At 49.0% G+C, this 18,057-nt stretch overlaps 1 protein-coding gene across 2 annotated transcripts in view; it reads left to right on the top strand.

Annotated features, from left to right (window-relative positions):
- NUP214 (nucleoporin 214) overlaps positions 1-9,000 on the top strand; it is a 40,132-nt gene extending 31,132 nt beyond the window's left edge. Inside the window, exons 29-37 of one of the 2 annotated variants that reach the window (XM_066580206.1) lie at positions 214-411; positions 492-2,033; positions 2,131-2,195; positions 3,666-3,822; positions 3,913-4,062; positions 5,019-5,190; positions 8,300-8,463; positions 8,561-8,585; positions 8,781-9,000. In XM_066580206.1, the coding sequence (XP_066436303.1) occupies positions 214-411; positions 492-2,033; positions 2,131-2,195; positions 3,666-3,822; positions 3,913-4,062; positions 5,019-5,190; positions 8,300-8,463; positions 8,561-8,585; positions 8,781-8,817 (2,510 nt within the window). In that variant the 3' untranslated portion in view covers positions 8,818-9,000. Of the gene's footprint in view, positions 1-213; positions 412-491; positions 2,034-2,130; positions 2,196-3,662; positions 3,823-3,912; positions 4,063-5,018; positions 5,191-8,299; positions 8,464-8,560; positions 8,586-8,780 lie in introns of both variants that reach the window. The other variant, XM_066580205.1, reaches the window with a different exon arrangement.
- The last annotated feature ends 9,057 nt before the right edge of the window (positions 9,001-18,057 follow it).

Here is an 18,057-nt window from a genome sequence, read left to right as displayed (position 1 = left end):
AAGCCAAACAGCATGTGGGGGTTTCCAGCCATCAGACCTGCCAGGCATTGGTGACCTATCTTGCATCTGTCCCTCCTGCCTGTCATTGCTGACTGTGATATATGTAGAATATACAGACATGCATTGTCTCCTGCACTCAGATGGGAAGGTAGTGCATGGAGTTGTTCAGCATCTGTCTGCGCAGTTTATGAAGCTTCTTGCCTTTGATTTCAGGAAAGGATTCAATTCAGCTTTCAAGTCTTATGGCCGGCCCTGGTAACAAGGCCCCTTTTGCCTCTGGATCGGACATTTCCACCCCTTTCTTGTCTTTTATGCCACCGCCTTCATCATCCTCTGTGGACCCCAGCAGTACTGTTAAACCAACCAATTCTCCGGCGCAGGTCGCCCCGTCACCGGCCCCTCTCCTACTCCGTAAGTCTTCCTGTCTGGAGAATCGCACAGTCCTGTATATGATCACTGGTATATTCATTGCTTCTCTTTTGATATTTCAGCCAAGGATACTACCCAGCCAGCAAACTTTATGAGCGGAGGAGGAATTAAGCAGCAATTTGTCTCTCCGCCCAACATGCCAGCTTCCTTCGTGTCTGTTATGCCTCCATCTTTTTCCCCAGCTGATAACTCCCCTAGTGCCAAACCAGCTTCAGCGCCGATACCCGTTGCCACATCCGCACCCTCTGGTACTTCCCCTGCAGGTGAGACTCTTGGAAGCTTCTCTGGACTAAGAGTTGGTCAAGTCGAGGATGCATCCAAGGCCGCCCCATTGGCACCTCAAGTTAAAGTGCAGGGTGTTGGCTCCTTAGTCAGTTCTTCAAAGCCTGGAGATTCAGCTTCAACGACGGGCACATCTTCACCCATACTGTTTAATGCCCCAGCATTGGCTGGGATATTTAACCCAGGTGCCAAGTCAAGCTTCACTTCGCCGGCACCAGCTGGCGCTCCATCTTCGTCCATTCAGCCACCAGCAGCATTTGGTTTCTTTCCTCCTATAACTTCAGCCCCGACAACTGCAGCTTCTCTCCCCGTGACTTCCTCTGCAGTCGCTCCTGGATTGTTTGCTTCAGATGCTAAACAGCTGGCAGTACCAGAAAAATCCGATCCTGACTCAACTTCTTCACAGTTGCAAGCACTTTTGGCTCATCCGAGTGATGGGAGTAAAGAACCAGCACCTAGCCCAGTAGTCAGCGGTACTGTGTCCGCACTCCCGGTTGCTCCCTCTACCATTGCTACATCTCCACCGGCTGCAGAAACTAAGACTTTGACTGCCCCAATAACCACACTTTCAGCCACCATAAACTTGGGTCAGAATGCAGCCACCACTTCAACACCCGCAGTGGTTAGCCCTCTAGCATCTCCTGCAAACACAAGTTTATCTTCTCAGACTCCAGTATTGGTCAGTACAACGACGTCAGGACCCCCCAGCACACAAGTCTCCTCAGGTGGAGGACCCACCGCTCCAGGTTCCGCTTTTGTCCAGCCGCCAGCAGCTGCTTCTGCAGCACCAGCCGCTGCCTCAGTGTTTGGTCAGACTCCAGGCGCTAGCTCAGGTCCTCTTCTGTTTGGTCAGCAGAGTAGCGGCTCCACCAGCACTTCTGGGTCTACCGCCCCGACCTCTGCTTTTGGCTCATCAGGATTTGCGGTGACGGAACAGAGTGGAGGCTTTGGACAGCCGGCATTTGGTCAGACGGGGTCTTTCTGGAAAGCATCTCCGGGTTCTGCCAACAACTTTTCCTTCAAACCATCGAGCTTTGGGTCACCGCCGGTCTTCGGCCAGACTCCTGCCTCTACTGCTGACGCTAGTAGCGGTGGCGGAGGGCTGTTTGGGAGCTTGGTGAACACTAGCAGCGCAGGCACATTCTCCTTCGGACAGCAGTCCAGCAGTACGTCCACGGCCGAAGGAGGCCTCTTTGGTCAGAGCACTGCTCCGGTCTTTGGACAGAGCTCCTCCACCTTCGGTCCTCCAGCCTTTGGCAGTGCAAGCTCCTCGGCTACGACCACAACGTCACCTTCAGTGTTTGGCTTTGGGCAGTCTGCAGGTAAATGCTTACTACACACATTTGCTCTACCTTGTCTACTTAGGGGGACATTAATTGTGCTTTCCTGTTTTGTTTTGTTTTGTTTTCTGCTTGGCAGGATTTTCATCTGGCAACTCTGGATCTGTATTTGGCCAGTCGCAGAACGCCGGTGTCTTTGGGCAGGTACAGATGACTATACATACTGTATGATATCTGGGTGACATTTCAGTCTGACTGTGGAATTGCTTGTCCAGCAATAGCACTTCCACAGTCAGACTGATGAAGAGGACTCTGGTGAACAGCACCGAGCGACTAAACCCCTTATTAACCAGTCCAGGACCGCTGAACGAAAATTTGAATAAAAAAGTGATCAAAAAGATCCACAACAAAATGGTGGTAATCTACAGCTCATTTCCCAAAAATGGTCAAACCCTCAAAAAACTAAACCCACCAAGAATGCAATTGCAGTTTGTTTGTTTTTTCAATTTTCCCCATTTAAACCTCTTTAAATTCCCCCTCCCCATGTCGGTGGAAAAATTAAAACGTTATGGCTCTTGGAAGGCAGGGACAAAAAAGAGCCGGCCTCTAATAGGTGATGCAAACAAGTTAGAGTCGGAAAGTATGTCCGGCCAACTGCATGCAGAGCCAGCTACAGGAACCAGGAGTCAGGTGAATACAAGGCCCGTGCCGGTCAGATACAGGTAGGGCGCTATTAGACGAATGCCGTTAACGCTAGTGATTTGCAGTCAATTGCTGGACTGAACCGAGACTTGCAGGTTCAGCCCAGCAACTATCAGCAAGAATACAAGTGCTAGCGGCAACCATTAACGCTCGTATAATAGCGCCCGTCTAAATCACAAGAGGATATCAAACAAGCACGGGATTACAGAACGCACACCACAGTAACAGGCCATGGGTGCAGTGCGGAGCTGGTACATGTAGCGTGCCCTGCACTCCCATTGGGCACACTTGCCCCTCCTCTTGCTTGGTTCACTTGACCCAGTCTTGTCATTGGCCAATCAGCCAGGCTTCTGGATTTGCTGAAGGGTCAGGTGGCCATGTGTTACCAGATTTTAACTTGCCAGGGAACCTCGCCAATGTCGCCATGCGCCTCCAAGAGCGGTGGGCAACAACATACCCCACTGTATCGCAGGCGGGTAGGAGTGTTACAGTGGCTGTATTCCTGGAGGCATTGAAATGTGCCCGCAAGGGCCGAATCTGCCAGTTTGCAATGGTTCTGCTCAGGTTAAAGAGGGGGGGGGGACCCCAGTGCGGAGCTCCCCTCTATGACCTCCATATACCTCCCGTGATTTCAGTGGGACCAGTGGCCACCCCACAAGGCACGGAGCGATGTAATGTCTGGTACAAGGCAGGCTGCACGCTATATTGGCCTTCCTCCCCAGTAGAGAGGGTCTGGTATACTTGTGTCGTCTGCTGGAAATATCCTTGCCCAAAGAACCTGTCGGTCCCTGTCAATCAGTCCGTTGGTGGTGGTTCATCCGTAAATGTATCCCTTATGGATGGATGTCATGACGGTGGTGTGAACGGAGCCCGATTCTCACCCATCTTTGGATATACCAGCTCCAGATACGTAACTGATTCCATGATGAGCGTTCTTGAAAGTGACTAACGTGCTTGTGTTGCATCCAGCAGTCCCCGGCGGCCTCTGGTAGCCTGTTTGGCGCAAGCAGCGGTGGTAGCGGCAGCGGAGGCTTCTTCAGTGGCCTTGGAGGGAAACCTAGTCAAGAAGCTGCTAACAAGAATCCCTTTAGTTCAGCTGGTGCAGCGTTTGGCGCCGCAGGCCCCACCAGTAAGTTCCTGTCCCAATCTCCGCACCCCACCGCTGTGGACGGACGAGGTCTTTTGGGCGCTGTTCTGACTTTTCCGTTTTATCCCGCAGCCACCAGCAGCCTCTTCGGTAACAGTGGGGCAAAGTCATTTGGCTTTGGCAGCAACGGGACGTTTGGTGAGCAGAAGTCTAGCGGAACGTTCAGCGCTGGTGGAAGCGTGGCCGCCCAGGGATTCAGCTTTAGCAGTCCCAACAAAACAGGTAATGGAAGCAGCAATTCTGGCATCGGGAATGTGTATATATTATAATGACCCTCACCGGGCGGGATAAATATTGTCACTTTGGGAGATCGGACATTACGGATGCAGCGATACCAAATATGTACCGTACCTGCGGTGTTGGAACCTCCACTTCTATCCTGGTTCTGACCCGGATTACATGGTATGGACTTTGTGCTCATGATGTCGTCTCAGGGGGCGGCTGTTGAGCCCATCTTGATAACTATGCCAGCCTCCTGAGATGTCACAAGTGCAGTGAAGGTTCATACCGCATGACCCCCGAGTCAGAACCAGGACCGAGGTCAAGTTTCCAACACTGCTAGACCTGGGAAGGATTTCCTCTCCCTAGATGGATAACCCCTTTAATTTGCTCTTCAGGCTCCTCCCCTCAGTCTGTGGTTTATTGTATCATCCTACTAGTCTCCACCCCTTTACTCAGGCTCCTCCCCTTAGTCTATGTGGGTTCGTTCAGCTCACTGCAGTTCTCCGGGCTGCTCACTTATAGTCTCTGTCGTTTAGGCTTGTTCACATCAGTGTCAGAGGATCCCTTTGATGAGAGCGCGCTGAACGTAACGCATTCTAGTCAATGGGTTGCATTTGGGTCCAACATACGTTGGATGCGCCACTTTCGCTTTTCTCATTGGTCGGAGTATAAACCACAGGGGGTGTCATGTAAGTGCGAACAAAGCCTTATTTCAGCTTAATGCAGGGCTCGAGGCTCCTCCCTGTTACTCGGGTATATCCGGGTCTGATAGCGCCTGCGCTCGCTGCATTCAGGTCCCGGGTCAGTATAATGTGTGTATACGGTACCCCGCACTCTGTATCACCCGTGTTCTGCTGCTGATGTTCTTTGCCTGCCATGACCTGCATGTGATGTTATTCCCTTGTCTCTCCCCTCTCTTTTTTTTGTTTTTCTCTTCTTGCCCCTGTTTTGCTCAGGTGGGTTCGGCGCTGCTCCGGTGTTCGGCAGCCCTCCAACCTTTGGGGGATCCCCTGGTTTTGGAGGGTCGCCAACATTCGGCACAGCCCCAGCCTTTTCAGGCCCTCTGGGCTCGACTAGTGGCAAAGTGTTCGGGGAAGGTACGGCGGCCGCGAACACTGGAGGCTTCGGGTAAGAACAATTTATTTATTTTAATTCACTTTTATTAAAGCTACATAACTAAGTGCGCCGCCATACAGCGTTCCGCAGCGAGGAAAACCATAGTGATGCCAGCCATAGAGAGGGCACAGCGTGGGGTCACAATTCTGTTGCCAGTTGTTTTGGTATAGTATTAGTGTTCCCTGCAGTCCTATGTAACACATGGTGTACACTATCCTCACGTGGTACCACTTCTACCTGCAGTCCCATGTAACGGCACGAATGACACATACAGGGAATTCATAAACAGGTTTGCGACAGAATTCTGGCGTTAAAAAAAAAAAAAAAAGAGAGAAAAAAAAAATCACAAGTCTCACTTGTGCAAACATTTCTGAATTTTCAGCTTTTTACACCGCCCTCACCACTTGTGTAACGGCAGCCCCAAGGATTGTGTCTTCTATTATCTTTGGCGCATCTTACTCTCTAGTAACTCGTCTAAGACTGGCATGTAACGCCACAGATGGCACTTGGTATATGTTCACCTCACGTGGTACCACTTCTACCTGCAGTCCTATGTAACACCACAGATGACACTTGGTCTTGGTTCTCACGTGGTACCACTTCTACCTGCAGTCCTATGTAACACCACAGATGACACTTGGTCTAGGTTCTCACGTGGTACCAATTCTACCTGCAGTCCTATGTAATATTACAGGTAATGCAGTGATATCATCTCAGCTTCTGCCCAATGACCTACTTGGCTCTGCTACATGTTATCAGCCTCACTTTGTGGGTGTTGTCCGAATAATAAAGCTGGCGGCCGGGATCTGAGATGACTTTAATCCTAGCCGATGAACCCCTTAGGCCTCCTTCCCACGAGCGTGACGGGCTCCGCAGCGTAATATTCCGCTGTGAAGCCCGTCACGGCGCCCCCCAGAGCCCCTATACTTACCTGCGGGAGATAGCGTGAAATCGCTTCCCCGCCCACCACCGCCGCGTCACCGCTCGTCACCGCTCGTCACCGCCCACCGCTCTCGCGTCACCAGCCGTGTCACGTGACGCGGCCGGACCGCGTCATTTGGCGTCATATGACGCTCGGCGGTGGGCGGGAAAGCGTTTTTTCACGCTATCTCCCGCTGGTTACAGCGGGAGATAGCGTGAACGGACGGCTTCCATTGACTGCAATGGAAGCCGTCAGTGCGTACAGCCCGTCCTCACCCGCAGAAAATAGAGCATGCTGCGGGTGAGGACGGGAGAAATCGCGGTGCGTAATTCCGCGGTGGAATTACGCATCGTGAGCATGGAGCTATTAGGTTCAATAGAACCTAATAGCTGCGTGCAACGCAGCGGATTTTCGCCGCGAATTACGCGGCGGAAATCCGTTCGTGGGAAGGAGGCCTTAGATGCAGGCAGTGCTGACCACGGCATCTAAGTAGATGGGCAGGGGACGCCCTCCGTCGCCCCATCAGCATCCCTGTGATGCATTTGTTGGGCTTCTAAGTTGTCCTGCCACCAACCAGCCTTCCCGCGGCGCCGCGGACCGAACAACTAAAACTGTTCAGGTCTGGGAATGCAGCGACACAAAACAAGTCCTTATCGAGTGAAAGGCGGCGATGTAATAAGGAAAAACCTGACTCACTCCTTAATGGGAAGCTGTCGTCTGTGTATTTTTACTAATTACAGCCAGATTGGGAAACCTCGTCCACTTTCCTAATCAGTTTTTACTTTGATTGTAGCTTTTTATTATTTTCTTATTGTTCTGTACATGACTATGGGGGGGAGGGGGGGGCGGCCATCTTGCCTAAACTGCAGTTAACAGCTGACTTCTGGACCATAGATATAATGGACAGAAGGGGACCCATTAACTACTATGGGGGATGTTGTGGGCATGCTCTGTGACCTTTGCAGAGAGGGGGAGGAGGTGAGCTTGTAACTATCACTTACAGACTCATATGGTGGAATGTGGGCATGCTGTGTAATCTGTGTAGGGAAGGGGAGGAGATGAGCTGTAACATCCCCTACAGACTTCTATGGGAGTGTATTGTGAGCATATTCAGTTACCTGTGCAGGGAGGGGAAGAGGTGGGCCGTGACATCACCCATTTTGAACCATGGACCCTGTGTTATCTATATACAAGTGTCCTCTCTGTGATGATAATGAGTTGAGTGGTGAGAAGTTTCCTCTACAGAACAGGAAATGTCAGACTATTAAGCTTTGTGGTCAGTGTGCAGGGAAGAGGTGAGCTGTGATCATCACCTATACACATCTGTAGTAGTGTTGTGGGTATACTGTGACCTGTGCAGGGAGGGGAGGAGGGAAGCTGTGACTATCCCCTATTGTGAACAGTGGAGCCTGTGTTACCTGTATATAGGTTGCACACTGCATGTAATGATGATGAAATGACTGCTGAGAAGTTTTCTCTACAGAACAGGAAGTGTCAGACTAGTATTAGACCTAGTGGTCAGTGCGAGTACTGCAGGACTTTAGGGGAGTGAATTTTTTTTTTTAAACTGTAGATGATAACATTGAAACAAAAACCACTAACAATTAATGTAATGATTTCTACAAGATACTTTTCTGATGACACTTTCCCTTTAAATACCAAGCTAGACTGCATCCTCATGGAGTTAAAGGGAACCTGTCAGCACCTTTGAGCCCCATAAACTACCTCGTGGAGTTTAAAGGTGAGGGGACGGGAGGTCCGGTGAGCTGCTGTATATCGTCACCCGCTCCCCTGTTCCAGTGCTGTGCGTGCGCTCTCCCGTCGACCTCTATGAAGCGTCACACTGTGCGCACGTGCTGACTTCACAGCGCTGGAACGGAGGACCAGGTGAGTATGGAACTCGGCTCCATGTGCCCCCTGTTCACGCATCTTTTATTTGAGCCCCCTAACACAGTTTTTGGGGCTCAAAGGTGCTGACAGGTTCCATTGACATAGTCTGGCGCCTGTCTTTATAGTCTTCCATTATATATTTATTTCTTCCATGTATCAGGGCAGACGGGCCTCACTCCACATAGAGCTCCCTCTGCTGGTCACCTGGAAGCCGCGGTGCCGATAGTTGATGACACGGCTGCCGACTGCTGTAATATGGTTGAATTGGTCACCATTTATTCTCTTGTCTAACTCTCCTCCCATTTCCAGCTTTGGCAGCGGCGGTGGCGGCGCCTCCACATTTGGCAGTTTGGTCAACCAGAGCGCTCCCTCCTTCGGTTCCCTATCCCAGCAGGGTCCTGGCTTTGGCGGCCAGAATAGCGGCTTTGTATTTGGTTCTGGCAACAGTGGAGCCCCATCAGGAAGCAGCGGCGGTACGTCCTCCATCATGCTGGCATAGGACCTGCGGTCTGTACCTCTTATCACTGGCTGATGGTAACCGCTGACCCTTTTTCTTTTTTTGCCTTGCAGGTTTCGCATTTGGAGGTACAAACCAGTAAGTATTCCCAGATGTCGGCATATATACGTTTCTGACCAGCGTTTGCTCGGACTGCGGCAGTCGCACCGGTTATACCAGTCTTGGGGTGTGGAGGGCTTCGTTACGGAGCAGTGTGTTCGGCCGGAGACGCTTTTTTATGTTTACAGGCTGTCGCGCCTGCTTTTTTTCACCCCCGTGTTTGCTTTTTCGCAGGTCTTCGTCAGCGTTCGGGGGAGGCTGGAGGGGCTGAGAGAAGGAAAGACGCACAAGAGGAAGATGACTCATTTCCTTTGCCTTCTGCTTTTACTTGCAATTTCAACAGCGCTCTACCTCCTATAGGATGTTACGTTCCACCTATAGTGAGCAACTCCACCCCTCTTTTTACTGATACGTTCACAGTGTCCATCAATAAATGTTTTTTTCCCTTTTGGAATTGTCTTGTTCAAGTTTTACTTCTTGTCACTGCCACACCTTCATAATAAAGGGGCTGTACCATCTCACCCTTGAAGAACCCTTTAAGACTGATACACCCCCCCTGCTCCCCCCAATATGGCATTTTCTAAGGTTTATCCTGACTTAGAGTGAGAGATACTCGGGTCAGTATATAACCGTACACAGATCACCACCTAGTGGTGGCCGCAGGAAGCGGAGAATAAAGGCCCCTTTACACGCAACACTTACAGTTTAGTTCCTTGTTGGATCTTGCGAAACGGAATGATGATCGTTCCGTGTAAACCCCGCCAGCGACTGAGTGACGAATGATTATTTGTTCAACTTATCATTCTTCACTAAGTTTCTACAGGCATAAAAATCAAACAATCTGCTTGTGTGAACAGATGAATGACCGCCTGCCTACTGTGAATGGAGGTGGGCAGCCGGAAGTGATCTCTGGGCCACTGAACGATCATCGCTGGAACAACTGTTGGGCACTTAAAGGGGTTGTCCCGCGCCGAAATGGGTTTTTTTTTTTTTTTTTTAACCACCCCCCCCCCCCCCACCCCACCCCCCCGTTCGGCGCGAGACAACCCCGATGCAGGGGTTAAAAAAACAAACCGCTCGGCGCTTACCTGAATCCCGGCGGTCCGGCGTCTTCATACTTACCTGCTGAAGATGGCCGCCGGGGTCTGCTCCCTCTGTGGACCGCAGCTCTTCTGTGCGGTCCATTGCCGATTCCAGCCTCCTGATTGGCTGGAATCGGCACGTGACGGGGCGGAGCTACATGGAGCCGGCATTCTGCACGAGCGGCTCCATTGAAGAGAGCAGAAGACCCGGACTGCGCAAGCGCGGCTAATTTGGCCATCGGAGGGTGAAAATTAGTCGGCTCCATGGGAACGAGGACGCCAGCAACGGAGCAGGTAAGTAAAAAACTTTTTATAACTTCTGTATGGCTCATAATTAATGCACGATGTGCATTAATATGGCCATACAGAAGTGTATAGACCCACTTGCTGCCGCGGGACAACCCCTTTAACTACCTGACAATCATCCCATCTAAAGGACCCCTTGATGAACCCTTTGGAATTACCCTAATAGCTGCATTGGTGACTGATGCATTGTGGTCTGATTGTATCTAAGTCACAGTAAGGGCTCATGCCAATTACCGTATGTTCACCACATATTACGCGTACATCGCACGGACGCATGATATGCGGTCAATGAACTTTCGTTGATACATATAAACACTGCATATTGATCTGCATGAGAGATGGATTGCAGCATGCTCTATTTCTCTGCGTACCACACAGCATCAACATTTGTACAGGCTGCGTATGAAACGCTGTCCATATGCAATACATCGTGTATTGGCAGCATTTTCATATGCATTCCTGCTCTGAAACAGTGGAGAAATAAAAAATAAAAAAATTTGCACTGCGCATGTCCATGTGATACGCTGGCATGCACCGTGCATACGCGGCCTCTGCTGACAGTCCCGGTGTTCACTGACGCTTTCGTGGGCATGAGCCCTTTTAGGCTGCATTCCCACGAACGTATATTGGCTCGGTTTTCACGCCGAGCCAATATACGTCCTCCTCATCTGCGGGGGGGGGGGGGGGGGGGGATGGAAGAGCCAGGAGCAGGAACTAGTGCAGAGGGGGCGGGAGCTCAGTTCCTGCTCCTGGCTCTTTCATTTTGTTTTGGAATGACCAAGTGAGAGACTGGACCTTAACCATACAGAGATGCTGGAGAGGGCTGTGCATGCAAGGCATCCCAGAAATACTGATGAACATTTGCAGAGAGGAATGGGCAAGAATTCATTCTCAACGTTGGGCAAATCTTAATTGCAGCTACAGGAAATGTTTGGTGGAGGGAAGTGCTAATAAAAAGGGATCTACAGCTTATGAAAAGCAAGAGCTGACGTCTTCTCGCTGCACTGGAGATGATTACTTAATAAAGGACCAACAGTACAGCTGTGTGTGTAACTGTGACTTGGATACAATCGTACCACATTAGTCATCAGTGCAGGTAGCCCGGGAGTCCCAAAGGGTTCACTTCCTTTTTTTTTTTTTCAATGACGATTACCCCTATGGACAGGAATAGAGCGACTATATATACTACCGCCCCTATATACTACAACACTGCGCATTGCTGAATTAACAGAAGATGCCAGCCTAGACTGGTATTTTGAGCCCACTGGGTGCTGCTACAGAATCCTCATGTTTCAGCTGGCAGGTGCTTTATGACCTTCTAGCAGCACACTGTACAGTATAGAACATGCAGACGGCACATTATAGGATCTGTTATTCCGCTAGTTACACATCGCCTACTTCTACGTCATCTCCCGGCCGCTGTGTGACTGCAGGGGTGATTTATCTTTAACCCTTTCAGCAACATAAAGTTCTTTTTTTTTTTTTTTTTTATGCCCCAAACTACCCCCTTTTTTACCTAGCTGCAGTCATGCCCTGTCATCTGAGGCCTAGATCACTGTCCACCAGCAACTGGGGCTAGCTACTATCAGCATTGGTGTGTGTTGCCTAATTGTATCGGCCTTGGCTGCACATTGTCATTTTTGCTCTAGTCTGTATATCACAAGGCCATTTGCTTTGCAGTTGACTGCACTCTACTATTCCCTGTTGGACTAAGGGAAAACAGATTAATCAACGCTTCCCTTCCATCCTGCAGCAGCACAACCATGGGGATTTAGCAAGAAGTCGCCCTTTAGGGTACATGGCAGAACTAGGAACTGACTGCCCAAGAGCCGATCGCAACATCCTTGTGCGTCTCTCATAGTGAATTTAGAAAAGTAGCCATAAACAACCACCTACCTCGTCCACAGAGGACAGCAAAAATACTGGGGGACGGGCTTTACATCCTTCTTACAGGGTTAGGGGACTCTAGGTAATCGATTTAATTGGATTCATTAAAAACTCCATCTGTCCAAAATGTATATGAAGGCAGAATTAACCCCATGGTTGTGCTGCTGCAGGATGTAAGGGAAGGTGCAGGTTTGTTTTTTTTGTTTTTTTCAGAAAACCATGTTTTCCTAATCCTGAACAACCCCTGAGAATGTTATACTCCACCCCCTTGTGTGAAGCTGTACTACCGTATTGATCTATTCTCACGACTAATACTTGATCAGCAGGGGGCACCGCTTAGATCCCCATTAATTAGCTGCTCACTATGCCTGCTGTGATTGGTGAGGTCTCTGTCCATGTTGCAGTGGCCCGGGTTAGTAGTGCAGGTGCCGTTCCCATTGACTTCAGCGCATTACACCTGTCCACAGGTACTACAATCTCAAAGCTACTACCAGTAGCTACAATAAGGCCTTTTTACATGAGCGTTTTTATTGTGGCCATTTTGCCGCAAATCGCGACCATCTGAAGCTTTAGATTCCAATGCATCCACTCAGATGGGCGATTTTTCTAGCGCATAAAATCGTCTAGACGGAAAAAATAGCGCATACGATATGCATTGCGGCCGGCAGCTTTTATGCGTGGCCGGAAAAGATAGGACTTGTTCTATCTTTTGGCGGAATACGTAGCTAGTTCCTATAGCCTCCCATGGGAGCCTATGAGAGCAGTCAGAAAAGGGGAGGGGGAGGGAGTTTAGCAGTGGGTCACATTGCTAAAGTCCCTCCTGCCCTTGCCGGCAGCTCCCATAGGCTAGGAAGAGAGTGGAGGGAAATTATCATGGAAAGTGCTGCTAAAGTCCCTCCCCCTCCCTTTGCCAACAGCTCCCATAGGCTTCTATGGGAGCTTCTATTGCCGCGATCATCCTGCAAAGGGAGCATTGCTAGAGTCTATCCCCCCGGCTGATGGAATTCCAGGCTGTGGTGTATATACACTGCACCCTAGCTGTCTGAATGGGCGAGAAAACAGGAGATTTAGCCGCGATTTGGTCTGCTGTCTCCCGTTTGCGTGATTTTTTTCAGCCGTGATGCGGGTGGACGAAAGTCGCAATTCCCATGTGAAAGAGCCCTAAAACAACTGCAATACCAGACAGAACCCACAGACAGGTGTGGCGCTGTTTCTGGAAGAAAGCAGCCATGTTTTTCTAATTCAGTACAATCCCTGCCGTGCTGTACCCCCTCGTCATCCACACTGTATCTGGTTTGCCTGGAGTGTGCCTTTTAACCGCACCATGACCGCCGAACGGCTATAACCCTCCTGTGGCCCTGATGTGTGTATGGAGCGGGCGTAGGAGCGGAGTCCACTTCATACCCGGCGACTATCGGCTGCTGCTTATAGCTGACTGCCGAGATTAGAGCGAACAGTTTAGGTGCCGCGGTCAAAGCTGGCCACATGTCTAACCAGTCAGTGGAGGGTAGGGATCCGGTTCCGCACCCCATACAATGGGATCAGAGGGTGCCCGGGGTAGACATGATGGGCTACATCGAAAATCATTATACAAATTCCAATAAAAGTGTACAAAAATGAAATAATGAAAAATAAAAATATTATTAGTTAGGAATAGGGATGAGCGAGTATACTCGCTCGAGTAATGTGCCTTAGCCGAGTATCTCCCCGCTCGTCCCTGAAGATTCGGGGGCCGCCGCGGCTGACAGGTGAGTCGCGGGGGGAAGCGGGCGGGAGATAGGGAGAGAGAGATCTCCCCTCCGTTCCTCCCCGCTCTCCCCCGCAGCTCCCCGCCCCGTGCCGCCCCCGAATCTTTAAGGACGAGCGGGGAGATACTTGGCTAAGGCACATTACTCGAGCGAGTATACTCGCTCATCCCTAGTTAGGAAGAATGGAAAAAATTTTTAATTAAAACTAAGCAATTAAAAAAACCACGTATTTGGTGTCGCCGTGCACGTAAACGTTGGAACGATTTATCACAATATTGATCCTGCACAGGGAAAGCTGTGAAAAAAATTAGGATGGAACGTCAGAAGTGTGTTTTTTTTTTTTCCATTTTGAATCCTGCCTCCCAAAAAAATTTGAATAAACAGTAATCAAAAAGAGGCCAAAATGGTAGTAATAAAAACTACAGCTTACCCTGTAAAAAAACAAGGCCTCGCTCAGCGACGAAAAAAATAACCGTTAGAGGACTCAGAGTATGGTGATGGAACAAAAAATGTACTTTTTAAAAATAGAAAAACAACCTGAAACAGATGGAGGAGTTATACGCCAAAGATGAGATGAGGTATTCTACATTCTATAACACCTGGGCAGTATGGATACAGTCCCGGGCATCACCCGGACTGGAGGCATGGCTGCGTGATGGCTGTGCGGCACTTTAATCAGAAGGGATAGTCTCACTGTGAGAGTCAAGATAACGAGAAAAGTCGGCACAACTGAAACGAACAACGGGGTGATTTCGGAATCACGGGACACGGACAAGACAGACCACTACAACTCCCTGCTCCTTCCCATCTTCATCTACCTGTCCTATCCTCCTCCACCTTCCTCCTCTTATCACCCCCCCAAAACCGTCAGGAGACAGTGACAGTGACTCGTCCCTGACAGACATGTAAACAGTATTGTTGTTGAACTGTACTTTACATTGCGGGTAATAAAATACCTTTGAACCATAAAAATAGAAAAACATTGAAAAAAAACCCATAAAATTTGGTCATTTTTACTGCACTGTGAACGCTGTAAAGACTAAACCCACCAAAAATCGCGCAACTGTATTTTTCTTTTCTCCTCACTTAAAAATGTTTGTAAGTTTTTCTGTATATTATGCGGTAGGTTAAATGGTTCCATTAAAAAATACAATTCATCGCGCAGAGAAAAGCCCTCCGGGCGCGGCCAATGCAAAAATGAAAAAATTTTTAAATCTATGGCCTTTGGAAGGCGGGGATGAAAAAACAAAAATAAAAGCGTTATAAACCTCTGGTACAAAAGCGGTTAATAAAACACCTAAGCGCCTACTGCTTGGCATGGAAGGAGTTAATACCCAGCGACGCCTCCGCTGCCATGGAAATGTGTGTCATCGCGGCCCGCTGATGAGAAGTTGCGAGCCTCCCGCTCGATATCTCTTTATTAGCGCTGTCCTCGGATTACTTATCGGCTTTAATCAGTGCGGACTGTGCTGCAGGACAAGGACGGGTACAATGCCCTTGCAGCGGCATCTGGGCTGCGCCGTTATTATCATGCAGGGGGGGACGCTCTGTGTCTGCACGGCTCTCGGCAGCTGCGTAATTCCCTGCACTGGCACTACAGTATGAGCCGTCCGTGCGGCCCGCGAGCTCAAAATCTGCACCCAAGGTATTTACGGGACCATTAAAATCAACCCGATCCGTCGCAGAAATGTTAAATCAGTTTGCGATATTCAGCACGCCATCCTAGATCGCGGCATTTTCTGACGGTGACGGCCGCACAAATTTCTTTAGCGTGATGGCGAAAGTTGGAAGTTTTTTCCATAATGCTTATTCGCACAGGCTTATGTCATTTCAGTCCGTGAAAAACAAACCGACTTCACTGCGTGTTGCACGCGTTTTTGTCGCGTATGCACATTATTTTTTTACATCCGTGTACCATCACTTTTTCACGTGTGCAAAAAAAATGCAAGAAGGCTTAAATGATGTCACTTTTTTGGTTTCACGGTCTCCTGGCAACATGCGTAAAAAATACTGCGCCCATGCATGTAGCATTCGTGTTTGCTGTGGTTTTTTCACACTCCCATAGACTTTCATGGGCTATTTTGCTCCGCGAATATGGACCAAGTAGGACATCCCGTGTTTTGCTTTTTTAGCGCAAACCATCGGTCCGCATAAATGATGCACGTCTGAATACGCCAATTTATATTAATAGGTTCATGTGCGAACGGGCCCATAAGCACGAGTCGTACATGAAGCGCAAATCTTGAATGCAGGACGCCATCTTCCAGCTCTACCCCATGCGCTATAAAACTTGCCCTCCTACTAAAGTCGTGTTTTCCCGTCCGCGGCTGATAATGAGGTTGTGATACCAGCATCTGCACAACACGAAACCGCTCCATCTGCCAGGGACTCGCTTCCTTATTTTTGGTCACGTGATTCTACTGACGTTCATTTAACTATTTTTTTTTTTCATTTCTTGCGCAAGTTCTCAGCCGCAGGTGCGGAAAAATGCAAAGACAGGGAAAAATCTCATCGCTGGGGTCATCGGAGTGGCCATGGACTTCTTAAAGGGGCAGAGCAGCATTTCTTTGATAGGCGAATGCCAAATCCCTTTCACTAGAGGCATCGATGAGGCACAAGGCTCCAAGGGCCTCACTGTAGTGTAATGCCCTACCCGGCTTATAAATGCCTCCTTGTGCAGGTAACATAATGGGTCAGAAGTGTACGCATCCCCCCGGCCCCCCAGTGTGACCAACTCTGAAGCCGGGCGCTGGTATCTGTGACATCGGGCGAGCAGTGCCAGGCTGCCACCCCGAATATAAATAGTCTTTCTAATTTTGTGGTTGGTTGGTAACAGAAGTATCTGCACCCAGGGGGCCGCGCCGCCAACACCGGACCGCACAATGTCCTTGAATCTTCAACATAGGAGAACCCATAGCACTATGAGGACGATTAGATACAGCATCTGAGCAGGCAGTATCACACATAATAGGATTAGATACACAGCTCAGCAGACTATCACACATAGTAGGATTAGATACAGCATCTCAGCAGACAGTATCACACATGGTAGCATTAGATACAGCAGCTCAGCAGACAGTATCACACGAGAGGCTTAGATACAGCAGCTCAGCAGACAGTATCACATGATAGGATTAGATACACGGATCAGCAGACAGTATCACACATGATAGGATTAGATTCAGCAGCTAGTATCACACAAGATAGGATTAGATACACGGCTCAGCAGACAGTATCACACCTGATAGGTTTAGATACAGCAGCTCAGCAGGCAGTATCACACAGGATAGGATTAGATACAGCAGCTCATCAGGCGGTATCACACATCATAGGATTAGATACATGCCTCAGCAGACTATCACACATGGTAGGATTAGATACACAGCTCAGCAGACAGTATCACACATGATAGGATTAGATGCAGCAGCTCATCAGGCGGTATCACACATCATAGGGTTAGATACATGCCTCAGCAGACTATCACACATGGTAGGATTAGATACACAGCTCAGCAGACAGTATCACACATGATAGGATTAGATACAGCAGCTCAGCAGACAGTATCACACATGGTAGGATTAGATACAGCAGCTCAGCAGGCAGTATCACACATGGTAGGATTAGATACAGCAGCTCAGCAGACAGTATCACACATGATAGGCTTAGATTCAGCAGACAGTATCACACATGATAGAATTAGATACATGGCTCAGCAGACAGTATCACACATGTTAGGATTAGATACAGCACCTCAGCAGACAGCATCACACATGGTAGGATTGGATGCTCAGCAGACAGTATCACACATGATAGGATTAGATACACAGCTCAGCAGACAGTATCACACATGATAGGATTAGATACAGAAGCTCAGCAGGCAGTCTCACAGATGATAGGATTAGCTACATCATCAGGCAGTATCTAATCCTGTCATGTATGATACTGTCTGCTGAGTTGATGTATCTAATCCTATTATGTATGATACTGTCTGCTGATGTATCTAATTCCGTCATGTGTGATACATCAGCAGACAATATCACACATGAAAGGCTTAGATTCAGTAACTTTCCATGAGGATGGTTTAGAGGCGAGAGGGCTACATGTATAAAAGTGCAGACATGTAATGTTGATTTTACCCAAATCAACCAATCAGATCGCTCCTTGCATTTCTAAGAAGAGCCGGAAAAATCCTAACTGGAATCTGATTGGTTGCTACGGTAGGAGCCTTCAGAGCTGCAATCTTATTCAGCCAACCTTTTAATTCACAGCAACCAATCAGAGCTCTTCTTATATATTCCAATGGTAGATTAGTAAATGAAAGCTGACGTTTGATTGGTTGCTACGTGCGGTATGGCCTTCATTGGTTACCAGAGAAATGCTGCACCGATGGAGTGTCCGCTTGTGCTGGAAAAGTGGCAGATTACAGTTACGGCCGCAGGGGTAAGATTGCAACAAATCTCATCCAAGTTTTCTTGCAGATTTTCCCCG

This window comes from Eleutherodactylus coqui, chromosome 10 (genome assembly GCF_035609145.1).
Source record: "Eleutherodactylus coqui strain aEleCoq1 chromosome 10, aEleCoq1.hap1, whole genome shotgun sequence".
Lineage (NCBI taxonomy): Eukaryota > Metazoa > Chordata > Amphibia > Anura > Eleutherodactylidae > Eleutherodactylus > Eleutherodactylus coqui.
The sequence above is the reverse complement of the archived record's forward strand: the minus strand, read 5'-3'. Positions and strand labels throughout refer to the sequence as shown.